The sequence below is a fragment of the Struthio camelus genome, chromosome 14 (assembly GCF_040807025.1).
Source record: "Struthio camelus isolate bStrCam1 chromosome 14, bStrCam1.hap1, whole genome shotgun sequence".
NCBI lineage: Eukaryota > Metazoa > Chordata > Aves > Struthioniformes > Struthionidae > Struthio > Struthio camelus.
Genome location: NC_090955.1, coordinates 16,623,237 through 16,638,757, shown reverse-complemented (window position 1 = coordinate 16,638,757; position 15,521 = coordinate 16,623,237). Strand labels below are relative to the sequence as shown.

At 37.0% G+C, this 15,521-nt stretch overlaps 1 protein-coding gene across 3 annotated transcripts in view; it reads left to right on the top strand.

Annotated features, from left to right (window-relative positions):
• Positions 1 to 15,521, top strand: part of CACNA2D3 (calcium voltage-gated channel auxiliary subunit alpha2delta 3) — a 476,420-nt gene that overhangs the window by 422,607 nt on the left and 38,292 nt on the right. For all 3 annotated transcript variants that reach the window (XR_696027.2, XM_068907198.1, XM_068907199.1), the window contains exons 28-31: positions 3,582 to 3,643; positions 5,051 to 5,095; positions 11,376 to 11,438; positions 15,150 to 15,220. Coding sequence is in view for 2 of the 3 variants with exons in the window: in XM_068907198.1 (XP_068763299.1) it covers positions 3,582 to 3,643; positions 5,051 to 5,095; positions 11,376 to 11,438; positions 15,150 to 15,220 (241 nt within the window). In the remaining variant the exon portion in view is untranslated. The remainder of the gene's footprint in view (positions 1 to 3,581; positions 3,644 to 5,050; positions 5,096 to 11,375; positions 11,439 to 15,149; positions 15,221 to 15,521) is intronic.

Here is a 15,521-nt window from a genome sequence, read left to right as displayed (position 1 = left end):
AAAATCTCTAGACTGTACAGATGTATTTTAGTGCTAACATGTAATGAAATATTTCAGAATATTTTTTATTCTAATATCACTTTTATCAACCTATACTGATATTTTACAATTTCGACATGCTATAGATATGAATGTCTTAGATAGATAAACAAAAACAGGAGGCCTTCCATAAACTGAATTCAAACGAAGCAACAGCTTTACTAGCCGTAGTAAAGCACATAATGGAATAGGTTGTTGCATTCATCCTTTGAAACCTAATAAATGTTTCTTACAGGTTTAAACCTTAAACTGATGTTTGATAACAGCTCTGTTCTTTCACATCATCAAGATCATGAACTTGATATTTTAGCCCATTTTACCTTGGCAACTCATTCTTTACTCTGGGCAGTGATGTCTATTAATAAGAGCTTGAGTTCCAAGAGCTGACCTCTATCAGGACTTTAACTGAGCTATATCTAACCACAACCCATTTATCTATGTCCTTTAAGAATAGCAATATTTCTAACTGTTAGAACAAGGCTTTGGAGACCACAGATCTGTTTTGTTCTAAACCCCGCTACTATGACTCTCTGTATCAGATCTTTGTGTGAACTCTGGTATTCATTTCCTTTATGCATCGTTTTCCCAGCAATAAAATGAGAATATTAAGACTTAACCACGTTTATTGAGTATTTTGAGATTCTTTGTTGAGAGGTACTCTATAGTAAGTGTAGGCTGTTAAAATTGTTAGTGTTTATAAATGACTGAGGAACAGAATATCAAAGGCATCTGGGAGTCCAGAGGTGGAGAAAAGCATTTTGAGTGGTTTGTGGAAATAGTTAAGCAGGTTGAGAACCTAACTCCCACTGAAATCAGTAGGAGTAAATGCCAACTCTGCTTAAGCACTTTTGAAAATCTAACTCTTTAAAAACCTAAATGCTTTTGCGAATCTGGTTTTTGTGAACTTAGCAATTTGACACAGATTACCCCCAAAATGCCATTATAAAATCACTTGGGGAAAGAAGCAGCTCCATGGGTCTATATGTCTTCATTCCTCTCTTCCCTAGGGCTATATGCCTACTAGCTTACAGCTATGAGCCTGAAAAGAAGTGAGATTCATTCCACTAGGTCCTGCCAAGCTACTTTCAAATTGAGAGCTCAGAAACGTTTAGAGATATGTAACATTTTAAAATGTACATTTTTCCAGTGCAGAGTAAAGACAACTGTTCCGCACTCCAGTTTCCCTTGGATGTCATGTTGTAATGCTCAGAAAAGCATGTCCACTCCCTGTCATTTGCAGAACAGGTCTGATCCTGCATGGTGGTAAAAGCTATCAGTTTCACTTGAAGTCTGCCAAAAGATGACATTCTCTGCAGGTTGAAGGATTAGGCTTTTAGAGGCAAATCTAGGCTTTTATTCGGCAGGGTGTCTATCTGCCTATCCAGTGCTGAGCATGCGGCTTTGTTTGGTGAATTCAGGAGGAATGTTCGCCTGGTGAAAGCAAGGGGCGCAAGTAATTTGCTGAGATCAAATAGACTTCCACTGTTACACATGCTCTTGTATTCATTCTTACATGAGTAAATGGATTGGTAGAAATGAAATATGGGATTGAAATTTCAAATATTGATATAGGATACAGAAGCAAAGTGATTTCTCTGTGGAAAGTTCCTGGTAATGTGTGTGTTTTACCTCTATTTCCGGAAAAAGAGGGTAGGGTGTGCAGATTACCTGTATGCTAGGCATGAACCTAAAGGGAAACAACAGATGAAGAAAACATGTGCTGCACGGCTGTCAGATAGCATCTCCTCATTGGCCATAAAATAAATTACTAGATAATAAAAGTAGCTGGAGGGAGTTTCCTCTGGAGTTTATTTGAAAGGAGAAACGAATTTCTGTACTTAGTCTCTTAAGCAATAATGTCCGTGAGATACAGATAGGAAAAAACTATTTATAAACTGCTACAATATGAAAATTCATTATGTAATTTCACATCACATTGTATCAGTTCATTGTGGATGTCATACCACATACTTTTTCCTACCTGCTAACACAAAATAAAATATATACATGACAGCGGTATGTGTGCATTTGCAAAAAACAGTACCAGTAATCTAAGATATTACAAAAAATGTAAATATGATTTAAAATGATATGTGCTCTGGACCCTGGAGGAATAAAATGAATGAATGAAATTTCCTCCAAATTTTTGAAAAAATTGATTTTTTGAAAGTTGTTTGTTGTTTTAAACAAAGGATTATAGCAGTAAATTTGCTAGAAGGTAGGGCTTCAGTCTTACAAAGCTTTAACAACTGTAGCTTTTAAGAAGGGCCAGCAGGAAACAGTATACTAAAGCTATAGATTAATCATAAGGGCCCAGCTCATTCTTCTGCCCTAGCCACTGTACATCCTCTAAGCTACGTAAAAGAGCTGTAGGGCACTCAGCTGGAACCTGTTGATATGTTGTGCTGAACAGCCAAAACATCGCTTGGTGCAGTGCCAGCACTGAAGAATTTCAGCCGAAAAGCCTGGCACAGGGAAGTCTCTTGGAGGGGGGAGGGTAGGACAGGTACGGTGCAGGGAGGCAGCAACAGCAATAGGAGCAATAGCTCTGTCCCTCTCTTCCTGATGTATTTTTCATCATCTTATTTTCTTTTATTCAGTGAAGCTAATTCAGACCTTTCCAGCACAGATAGATGAAGACATCGTCATTCTCTTAGCCTGGCCATGCAAAATCAGAAGAATCATCTGCCTTAGGAGCTTATGTGAGCCCCAGTGTTCCTATTGAACAGCAATATAGTGAAATACGGACAGCGATGTCCTACTGAACAGCAATATCATGCTAATACTAGGTCTGACGTAAACCCCAGCCTAGGCCAGAAGAAAGGTTTGCTGATACTAGGAAAAACAAACTCCCACCTGAAGCTATGGGAAATACATTGTTTAGGCTAGTAATATCTTGATGAATCATTAACAAAAAAAAAAAAAAACAAACCAAAAACGGGTTATTATCGTTATTAACCTTTCCTGGAAATTTGGAAACCAGTAACTAGTAATGTTTAACTCTGCTACTTTCATTTGTCGTAATTGCATATAATGCCCTTAATTTCAAAAATTTTTGGCAAATGCATATGTGCATATGTTTGAAATGGACTTCTTGTATTCCACTGATAATTCCTCTAGGGATCAAATGGCCCAATGACAAATGATCATTTGAAATGTTAACCACCAGTAGTTTTCAGCACAAAACAGGTAGTGCGTGTTCCTACAATGATTACATTGCTACCAGTAAAATACAAATTTGAGATAGACATGGATATAAATATGTTTAGGTTTTGGTTTTTTTGTGTTGAGTGTGGAGAAACATGCAATTTGAATAATGTTTGCCTTGTTATCACATGCTATGTTAGCAATATCTTCATATTTTAAATAAGGTGTAAATGGCTTAAAATGTGACTATGTGGTCTCTTCAATTTAATTATTATTGCCTTTTTGTTATAGGTCTTATCATTATTTTTCCTTTTGAATAGTTTTAAATGATAATTTCAAAGGAATTTTAACACATTGACAACATTTTAACACAGTTTTCATTTATATTTTCCCAGCTGTAGGTATCCAGATGAAACTTGAATTTTTCCAGCGGAAATTTTGGACTGCAAGCAGACAGGTATATTTTAGTTTCCTATTTAATTTGTCATTGAATCCACAGCAACTTTCTGACTGTGCAGATGATTATGATCTGCAATTTTTTTTACAAGCAAAACTATTATAAGCAAACAAGGTATTCTAAATATACAATGGAAAGCTCTTCTTATTTGCCTTTCGGTTCATTATCACAAAAAAGAGCATTCCATGGTCAAAAAAAGGGGGGTAAATCTAGCATTTGTGGAAGCCAAGAGAAAGAGCGTTCATTTTAGACCACAAATGTACATCCAAACCCCAGAATAATTACTGTAGGTCCATTTAACCTTCTATATCCCCAAAATAATGATGTGAAAAATATGAAAACATATTTCCTTAATGCTAGTGCTTTTATTAGGTTGATCAACACTTTTTGATAACGGTGAGATTAAATATTTTTATTGGAAACATGACTTTACTTAAGGTACTGTTAATAGATAATTTCAAAGGATTCCATGTTTGCTGGGTTGCTTCAAGGCGTTTCTCTAAGGACACAACCGTGGCTGTTCCATTGTGGCCCGACCAGTGCTGTGGGCTGAGGCAATCCAGCGCCCGTGCGCACGGCCCGTCTGTATTGCAGGTTGCAGCTGGGAGAGAGCAGGAACAGCCTGGAGAGGGTTGCTTTGCTCAGTCTGGAACAGTTTGAGAAGAATTAAGGGAAACTTTGTCCCCCTTAAAATTCAGAAGGAAAGAAGTTAGCGTGTTGGCCTGACACATGTCAACTTTCTCCCTCCGGAAAAGGGGAAGCTGCTGACCAAATTCTGTGACATTTTCAATGGCAGCAGAATTACGCTTTCTGCCTTTCTTAGACTAAATCTATCTTCAGATAGATCAGTCGGTGACTGAAATATCAGTTTGACTGATGAGCTTGACCAGGTTACTGAATCATGGCTGGAATTTATAGTCTTTAATAAACTATATCTAAAATGTATTTTTAAGGTATAGAATTTGTACTTATGGAAAAGAATGATATCATTTCTACAGATTAGGAGATGTCTTCCCTGTCTTAAGAATAGTCTGGAACTGTGCTATTTTGGAGAATAAGCACCGCTAAAATGCTGGTTATACGCCACCATTACTGGAAAAGCACGTAGTCGTGCCTATGGAAAATCGCCCAGCTTCTAACATGTGAGGGAGATGATGGTGTTTAAAACCATTGAAATTGATACGGTGTGAGCACACCCTTCTCTGCAAACAGTAGCAGAACAGGTTTGGGGAGCAGATTTAACGCTTTCCTACTATTGCCGTTCTAAGAGCAATTGCTGTCTTTGATCAAAATGTGATCAGTACCAGCTTCTGTGTAACTGTGTTCATCTTTATTTTAAAATGCCACTTTTTGTAATCATCAAGCTAGAAATGAAAAGATTTCCTTGATTTTTGTTGTCCTCTCCAGTGTGCATCTCTTGATGGCAGATGTTCCATAAGTTGTGATGATGATGTAAGTATTTAACAGATTTTTTTTTTCACTTATATCTCTGCTGCAGTAGAACATAAAGTACATTATAGTGTAGAATGAGATGTTCAAACTAAATTAATCCTGATATGATTTGGAGTCGCCATCTAAGTATTATGAAGTTTTTTAGCAAGATATGTTTTTATGACTGATTACCAACATTTATTTAATTTCGAGAATAGCATTGTTATCTCAAATAAGAGATATATAATAATGTACTTTATGAATCCAGTTTTGGACATAGTGTGAAGGTGTTCTAAGGCATTTTTACTTGTTTGTTTTTCATCTTAGAAGTTAATCTCTTATGTTCACACTGGAATTGGACATGAATTCAGAGTTGCACCTATGTAGAATTAATTCATCCGTAACAGTTAAGAAACAAAAAAGTAGTAACCTGAGTCGATATGGCTTACTGAGTTTGTCAAAGCAGCTTGATATCTTTTCATGACATGATTAATTTGGTAGATAAAAAGAGTAATTTGAATATTCTATGCATAGATTTTTACAAAGTATTTGACTTTATACCACATGATCTTTTGGTTAAGCAATCAGTGTATCACAGATTAGATGGGTTAAATGTTACCAGCAGAGCAAATTCAGTGATAAACAGGGAGACATTAGGCATGAGTTTAGAAAGATGCTACAAGATTCTAGAGAAGTCCAACAGAGTTGGGTTTGAGGTATTGTATTGCATATAGTTTTTATCAGTGAGGTGGAAGAAAACATAAAGCAATTAATTGATACCATGTCTCTTCCAAACTGAAGGAATAGTGCAAGCAGATGTAGGTCGCCTGATAAACTACTTGAACAAACTATATGCATTTAAGTATGATAAAATGTAAATTCATAAAAAACTGTAGTCCATATTCACATGATTCCAGGGTACTATCATGGAAAGCAGTGATTTTAATAAGGCTTGAAAACCACAGTAGATAATCAGATGAACAGGAGATCCCCTTTTCCTACAGTGGCCACAATGACTAGTACAAAACATACATGGAAGGAAATAAATATTGAGAGCAAGAGGTTGTTTGCCTCTGTAGTTAATGCTAATGCAGTACTTTGCAATCTTTTTGTAAAGCGGGAAAACAATTTTTTGTATAGTTTTACTTTTTTTTTTTAATACACGCTCAGTTGTTCTCAGGGAAGCTGCTACCTGCACCTCTCAGAAAAGTCCTGTGTCACCCAGAGACAGCAGTCAGCACAGCCTTAGTTTTTGCTGCCAGTTACATACTTTCCAACAAAGCGTAACACAGCACGTTCGCAGCAAACTGTGAACCACGCAGAAGCTACCCCCACCATTGCCAACGCTCTTCAGACAACTTCTTCTCATCTCTGTTCTCTGAAGCAATTTCCTCTGATTATCTTCAAATTCTCAGAAATTTCTGTTACTACTTTTTACAACAGCAACCAACATGTATTATTTGTGGTATTCCATAAGTCTTTATTTTCTTTCTCTGCTGTCTCTTCATATCTTCCTTCTAGTCCTGCCTTACCGGTCTGTTTTGAACTGTCCTCAGCATTTGAAATAGACTCCCACTTCTTATCCAGAAAGTGTTGCATGCCCTGTATGAATGTATTTACCAATGCCATCTCCACACCTTCCACCACTTGAACTGCTGCCCTGACTATATTTCTGCTTATTTAACAGTTAATTTATTTGGAGTCTGCTGTGTGTTGTATAGCACTAAGTTCCTTCAGGGTTATTCAGGACATAAAACTTGAACAATAATAGCAGTATTCTATGGTATTTCATATAGTGACAATTAAGCAGTGTTGGGGCTTTCCTGAGATACGTATTTCAAAAATCCAAATAATTGTGGTAGTTAACCAGAAAAGATCATGAATGTGTCTGAGGAGTGTTTTCTAACATTTGCCATTATTATATTGGATATTTAGTTCTTTAGAGCAAACAATGGTATTTTAATTTTTGGATTACTTTTCTCTTAATTAATTTATAAAAAGTTTAAAAGGTACATCATCATTCTTAGCAATACTGCTTCAAGGATTCTATTTCAGATCCCCATATCCTGTGACACTGAAGTATATGTTTTATTGAAATGTGCGTCCAATATATGGGTGTGGTGATATAATTTTTTAAAATATGTAGCTGTTATATATGAGAATCAGACCACAAAAACCATTCTGGGGGCAAAAGCAGAACTTAAAACATCAGCGATTATAGGAATGGAGCACCATTAATTTCTTCAGCGTAGCAAATTAGCAAATTATACAAAAACTCTAATTCATTTACCAGGACCCTAGGATCTAACAGATGGAGGATAGCGATAGCAATAAATAAAAGAAAAGAATATCTGCAGAAAGCCAAAACACAGAAGTTCGACAATCATGCCACCTTTGACAATGAAATTGACCTTTTGAACCAGCGTATCTTTTGCATTTCCAACTATAAAGACTCGTCCATTTGAAGCTTGTATCGTTTTTAACCATTCAGTAAGCTTTTCTTTTCTAAGAGTGAATCAATTAAAAAAAAAAAAAAGAGATTCCATGCATGTGTTGTGAGCTCTTGCTAAGGCTGCGAGTTCGTTTGCTTACGTCCAATTCCACACTGTCATTTACATTTCAAGGAATTTTAAGCTGAGCCCAGAACGTTTATTGCCCTGTCCTCAGAGTGAGCCAGCATCTGTTGAAAATTGAGGGTCTGTAGAAGTGTAAATTTCATATGTTTCCTGGCCTTTCTTCACTCTCAGATTTGTGCCAGCTTACTGTAGACTTAATGTACAAGCTTTACCTTGAATTGTTTCCAGCACCTTTAAATAGTCTCATCAATGGGTTTCCACTCATACCCAACCAGCTTGTGAAGTATAACCACAGGTAGCCTGGGTAAAGTTAGATTACTATGTAAAATCTCCGCATCATTTAGCATAAACCACCATGCATTAGGGAATAAAGATTGAGCGGGGATTAATTCCTTCACTTGCAACAGCCCTTGTGACAGAAAAATAATAGTACCTAATTTCTAGCTTTAAGTATGTGCCTGCTGCAAGGGCTTCAGCTGCTTCATCAAAACAAGAATTATAGGCACATTGTTATTGTTACTGCAAAAATGCTTTAAGTCTGTCCTCACTGAGAAGGGAGCAGACACTGTTAAAGCTTCTAAGAGGCAGCAGCCAGAAACATTATACTTTTTTATCACATTGGTAGTTAATAAGAATAGTCATGTACTTTCCTAAATGTTCAAACAGAAGTTTTTTTGATGCCTAGGCAAACAAATTACAAACTGTTTAAAAGCTTTTCAGCTGTTTTCACTTGACACCAGCATGAGCCACATACACATAGGAGAAATTTAGCTGTCGTGTGAACCTTGGTGATTTAGAGTATCTAAATTTTTTTTATTTTAATGACAAAATAGACTGTTGATAGGATTCTATCAGATGTCACAGATCCTCTTGTTGAATTTATTAGCTTTCACAGCTATCTTTTCTCAATGGCAAGAAATTATCTGCTGAACGGTTACTTTACAAATATACAGTAGAAGATGAAGTTAATGCAAATGGAATAGCACAGTAATCATGCAGAGAATTAATTGATTCCAAAATGCAGTGGTGTGACAGACTTACAGTTTATTGCAAGTCTCATTGTTTCTCTTTTTTGGAGAACTTTATATTTGCTCATTTCTTCTTGTTTTCCTGATGTCTCACGTTTTCGTTTAATTTTCTATTTTCTTTCTCATTCTCGGTTTTTTAACCCATATTACATTCCACTGCTGCTCTTATATACTGGAGTTCCGAAAAATACATAGAGGGCTTGAACTTGATCAAAGTTACTGTAATCCAAATGTGTTCTCAGGCCTCAGTCAACATTCTTGCTCTGTTTATTCTGGACTTCATGCCTACTCTGTTTTACAAGCTCAGGGACTTTCCACCTATGGAACGTTCCCCTTGAAATCTCGAGTTCACTGAACTTGAACCTTTGGGCAAACCTGTAGCGCTTAGTTCACCTCCAACACCTGTGAATCATTGTGAATTAAACCTCTTTCACATGGCTGTACCCTATGCAAATGCTAATATCCCATGAGTTAATCTCATATTTGAAATATTCACGCTAAGGTATTGGACAAGCAAATGCACCCCGCTGTCCTTTTCAATGCTAAATTTCATTTACAAAATGTTTCTTTAATGTAGTGCTGCATAGAGAGAGCTATTTATCTTACTGGCAAGTAGGTGGATAAATGTAGTCCTGAATGAACGTTTTCCTTGTGTCAGTGTTTCTAAAATGAGTTGAAAAACAAATCTTGTTATCTTCACACACCTCCAAAAAGCTGTAGATCCCTCTCATTGCTTTATGCCTGTCTCCAATAGTAATGCTAAACCATTAATAACTATATAAAGTTTGAACAATGCTAGCAAATAACTATGGCTTAGAGATTTGAAACATGGCTACTAATTACTGAATCCTGGCGGTCTTCCCAACTGCATGCAATCCATAAGCTATGAAATGAAGCCTAGTCTCTCTCTCTCTTGTCTAGCATATCTACTCTTATTTGCAATAAGCTCTGGAGAAATATTGTTTCTAAAGCACCGTTGTTTGATTCACTTTTCATGCATGAAGACTGCAAACATGCATATCCTGTAAGCTGTGCACGCTTGCTTGCTAATTAACAGAAAAGAAATGGTTGAGGAGGAGAATTTCCAAAGAGCTCTTTGTTGACTTAGCTCCTCTCCTATTAAAGTTAGTGGGAGGTTTATGATGGACTTCAGGAGAGCAGCGTCCTGGCGCTACAGCGTCCTGCTGAAACGCCACCAGCCCTCACACACCACCGAGGTCAGGTAGCAGCCTCTCCTGAATGTGTTAGCTCTGCCCAAGTCTTTGACAGCATTGTCAGCTTTTCAGGCTGCATTTGCCAGTTTTTGGCTTTCTGGCAGATCAAAGGCTGGAAATAATGAGTAGTTTTAACTTCCTTTTTGACAGGTTTTCTGCCACTGGGGGTGCCTGTAGCTTAGGTCCCCATATGAGAATGACTTTCCTGAGTTTGCATTAGGGAATGACATCCATTCCAAGCTTTTGCCTAGTTTGGGTTTCTCTGCTTTTTTTAAAGCTAAGCTTCAAGCCAGCATTTCTTCACATCTCTCTTCTTCTTCAGTCACACAGAGCAGCACTAATAGATGTCCAGAATGAGAATCAGACACAACTAAACGTTGCCTGAAAGATCAGGCTGCATTTTCACAACATCCTGCACAGTTACTACTGCAACAGAACTGCTTTCCTCTCTGAAACTGCAGAGATATTTTGCTAGACATGCAGAATACAGTAGAAACCAATTTTTTCCTGTCTCTGTTCAGCCCACTTGTAGCAGGAATGACTTTAAATTAAAAGCAAAGCCATGAGAATTGCTATGCTGGCAGCCCAGAATCTTTTTTTCACTGATGTCACAGAAAATTTAAGGAACAGTGGTAAAATATTTGCTGATTTAGACCAATGATAGAAATACCTTACAGATTTAACACTGGGGTAGGTATTTAGCAATAATGAAGGGAAACTGAGTAATATCAAGGTTTGAGTTGAACCTTATGTTTAAACTCTGAAGCGCAGTAATTAAAACTTTGCCTGTAGCTAGTAATTCACTTGAGGTTAAAATAGTGCATGCATCTATGGAGGGAAGCACTGATTTGGGTTTACCTTGTTTTATACAATTTATAAGTCTGACCTACGAAACACTAACAGTCCTACCTCTGAATCCAGTTCCCAATTAAAAACACAATTTGAAAAGCTTTAGGAGACCTGTGGGGCCTCTTTTACAGAAGTTTCTGGTCCCCTCCGCCCATGAACAAATTAAAAAATATTACCTGGTCCCCTGTTGGTCCTCCAGGCTGACACTGTGTTTTCATTAATACATCATTAGTGTAATGACATTGTGCTGATGTTTTTCTCCAAACACAGAATAAGCGATCGGGAGCAACAAGGGTCTATGCCTTTCCAGACTTTGTTATAAGGAAATACTTTTAAGAATGGATTATAAAAACACTGACCTGATTTTTTTTATGCTTGTTTATGGTTATCTTATATCCTCTTTTTCTATACAAATCTTTGTTTTGTTTTGCATGAATTAAATGCATAAAAATTAAATGAAATAATATCTCGTAATTTGAGAGTACATTCACTTAGCAGTTATGTGAGCCGTTAAAAGAACTTGAAGGCTAAAAGTTTACCCATTTAGAAGGCACTTGGGATTGAAGTAAACTAAGCAATAAAATTGTTGTATCTTAAGACTAAAAATTGAAATTGTAGTTTTATTATTTTTCAGGCAATCAGCTGTTACTTGATAGATAACAATGGATTTATTTTAGTGTCTGAAGACTATAGACAGGTAAGTGAAAGTTTTTTGTTTTAACTGTCTCACGTAACACAATTATATAAAGTTACTTGTTTTTTAAATGGGCTGTTGTCTCAAAAATTTAATAAATTAGTAAAATAAGATTAAAAAATTTATTTCAATAGAGAATATAAGTTGTCTCTCAGAGGAGCTCAGTTTCTTTCTTCCTGTGGTGCAGGGTCAGCTCTTGAACTCATTAATGTTCTGTTTAAAGGGCTTTTTTTGCTGCAGAAATGTCTGTCTTCTTTAAGAAATTTTTACCTCAGGAAGAAAAATGCTCTGTGGCATTTTTACCATATGGAAGGGTTGGGAGAGAGGAGGCAAAGGCTGGGGACAGAGAGCTCTTAACGTTCAAATAATGACATTTTACAGAACTGTTTGCAGACGAATGTCTTTTCTGCAATGGATCGCAGTCACTGAGGGGTTAAAACTAAGCACTCAGCACTGCAATAGGCAGGACAAGGATTGTGATTAATATGGAGGTCATTCAAAACAGTAATTTGCTTTGGCATCATAGACAAATGATTGAAAAGTGAACGTATAATTGCTCAACCCTGCAAACCTTATGAAGAAGCCATCACCATCCTCATTAACTTTTGCCTGAAACCTGTTGAGATTTTGCCCCAGTTGTGCCAGAATTGTCTGAAGCTGAACTTCTGTGTTGTGGGATTATGAATGGGAATATCCGTACTCCTGCTTAGCCCTTAGGTGAATTAAATTTGTTATGACTGGGTTGGCTACTGAGAAACGTAACTATCAGAAAGGGTTCTGGGTGGCTTAGAAGAGTAATCGGTGAGGAGGTAAAAAACGCTAAGGGAATGTCAAAAAATAAGCCACACTGAGCTTTTCGCTTTTACATTAAAAACTTGAATTAATGCAACTTTAAATCTGACACTCCTGAAGGTGAAAAGATACAGGTATTTTTCAGCTTTGCATAGCTCAGAAATATCTGGAAAACCTTTCCTCGTGCTCCCATTCTCCTTTGCTCCAAATATTACATTTTAGTTGAGACTTTAAAAAGTCTATTAGCAAGCCAGAAGCAAGGCGAATACAATTTTTCTGAAACTATTGTGCTTCCAACGCTGTATCAGAACATTAACTGCTAAACAGATGCTGCACTGTGTTGTACCGTAATCTTTCTTCACAATATGAACCTTCTTATTTTCAAAACTGAGGATTGAAACTGATTATTTTGTCTTACTTTATTAAATTTGTTGCTTCTGTCCCTTCAGAACGTCAAGTATGCTGTGAATGTAATTCTAGGATGTAGCCATAAAATAGTATGAACTAAAAATGTAACATTGTTTAAACATTAACTGCATTATGTTAGAAACAGCTGTTGTTTTCTTCTATATCTATCTATCTATCATAGCTATATTTTTTACATAGATGAGCAATGACCTGGAAATAGCTCTCACTGCAAAATAGTTTTGCTCCATTTTAAACATTTTGTCTGGTTACCTCCACCCTTTCAAAAAAAAAAAAACCAAACTATTTTGCACAATGAGTTAGTTCTGACGTGGGTAACTGATTTGCTAATTGATATTTGGATATAGGCAATGAATAGGATCAGGAAGAGATTTTTCCTTTGGTAGGTTACCTGATACTAGCCATTACTAACCCTTTGAGAGCATAGTAAGAATAGTATGGACAATTGTTGGACCAGAACTAGCCTAGAAGTGTGTTATGACTTAGATTTTAAGTCCTTTGGAGCAATGTCTATTCCTGCCCATGGGCTGGTACAGCATCAGGCACATGTGAGCCCAGAAAAAAAAGCCGCACTTGTATCTGATTTCTGGGCTTGGAAAAAAACAGTTGAGAATCACATGGTACTGGTGCTTCCTGAGGCACATATTTGGTGAGAAACCTTCCTAACATTTCACAGAGTGAGACAATTAGATCGTCTTTCCGGTTCTGCCATGTCCAGCACTGGTAGCTCCTTAGAAACATTCACCTGCTTAACTGCTGCTGAACTTAGCAATTAATTATGAGGGCTCTAAGCCTCAGACGATCCCTAAAGTTGACTCTGTATTTAGTTATGTCCATAAAACATTATAGTAATATTTTTATAATTATAATGTATATTCATTTATATGTGTGTGTGTGTGTGTATACAAACATATGTTTTTACATACGTGCATATATGTGTGCATGTGTGTATACACACACACACACACACACACACTTATGTAAGTGTGCATGCACTCTATATTTTTCGGGAGCAGAGGAAGGGATAGGGAAGTGGAATGAAACGTTATCAGTTACTCAGCTCTCTAGGGTTTTTTCTGCACTACGTTTCTGTGGAAATGCCAGAAACGACCTGAGCCATTCTAAGAACTGTTTTCCTGAAAATGGGCAAGGTAATTCTTCCTCTGAATTACAACTAAATCCTGATGTAGTAAGAAAACTAAGAACAATTTTGAGTGCTAGAGGTTTGGGAGAGTACTGGTATTTACAAAAGGAACTTTTGTGGAGGGAACAGTCCCTGAAATAGCTTTATCAGACTGAAGCACAACTTGATAAATCGTGTTTGTTACTATCTAAAGGTGGACTAGTCTCTTATAGTTTGGGCTTTTTGACTTTAATTGACTGCGCATCCCATAGTTAGGATAATCTTTCTTCATCAGTCAGCTAGGGCTATTGAGGTTAGTATTTTTAGCCATATAAACTACCAATGTTCCTCTTGTTTCTAGGAAACTTTACACACCCGCATGTTTTGGAAAATGTTCCAAGCTTCCCCTGAGTAAAAAAGGCAAGACTTGCTCTTTAGATGGAGGAATGCCTCTTTTTGGCTAGGGCTGTAACTTCTCTGCCTGCGAACTCCCAGGTGCATACTTGAGGTCAGCTAAGTTCCTCGTAATGGAATTGGGGTTTCGTTCATACCAAGCCTATGGAATCCATGCAATTTGAGAGTGCAGTGCCCTTTCCCCCCATAAATTGTGGGATTTCTCCCTTTAAACAATGCAGAGAACATACCCAATCCTTCTGGGAGCTGAGGCCTGAAAATAAAAAATGTCTTCCCAAACTAGAAAAAACGCTGTACGTGCAAGACTTTTGAATGTCATATGAATGGCTTCAGATAATGGAGTCTCTTCCACATTACATACCAAATTCATAACACGAATGTTTGTTTTCTCAACAGAGATTTATTTTATTAGCCCACATTTACTGAACAAGGACAAAATGGGTAATTCATCAGGCTGAGTGGTTTTAAGTATGAAATGACTCTGAATAGAGTTAAAATTTATAGGACTGATGAAATGCACTGTTCCAGCTCCTTAAACAGGTCATGCAGGAATTATAAACAATGCTTTTTTATGACTGTTTATGAAATCCTTTCAAAACCTATTTATGTCTTTTTTGAGTAACATTTTAATCACAAGGGTTTATGATCGGATTAGTACGTTTCCTTTACAAGCATTAGGTTTGAATGGCTTTTATTTCTGATATTAGATGTTATATAATGTACCTCAATCTATTGTATAAGCTCTCACATCTGCTCAGGAGTAATAACGTAATCTCTATAACTTGCCATGACTGAGAAGTCCTCTTCAGTTTTTATATAGCAGTAGTCCTGAAAACCTGTCTATGTAGCTGTCAAAGCCACTCCTGTCAGATCCTAGAATATGCCAGTTTAAATTGCATCTAGTGTTGTTTTGCCATTTATCTGCCCTTGTGGTAATTTCTTGCGTTCTTTCCTTGCAGACTGGCTATTTTTTTGGTGAGGTTGAAGGGGCTGTGATGAACAAATTACTAACAATGGGCTCCTTTAAGAGGTAAGAGTTAAGTACACTCTCTATCCCTTAAAAAGTTTGCTAAAATAAAATAAAATAAAACAAAAGTCCCATAAAAGAGGCCCATGATTGGTTGAGTGGCCAGATTCTGCCTATGCTTCTTTTTGGTGTGACCTTAGTGTAACTTGATGCCATGCACATTGAATGTCAAGGGTATTGGCAGCTCAGCCTACAGTGAGTTTTTTGGTAAAAGAACAGTTTATTGGCATATGATGCTAAAACTGTGTGCTTCTCCTGTTTCCACTGTGCTCACGTAGAAATGGGATTGGGCCATATGTACTAT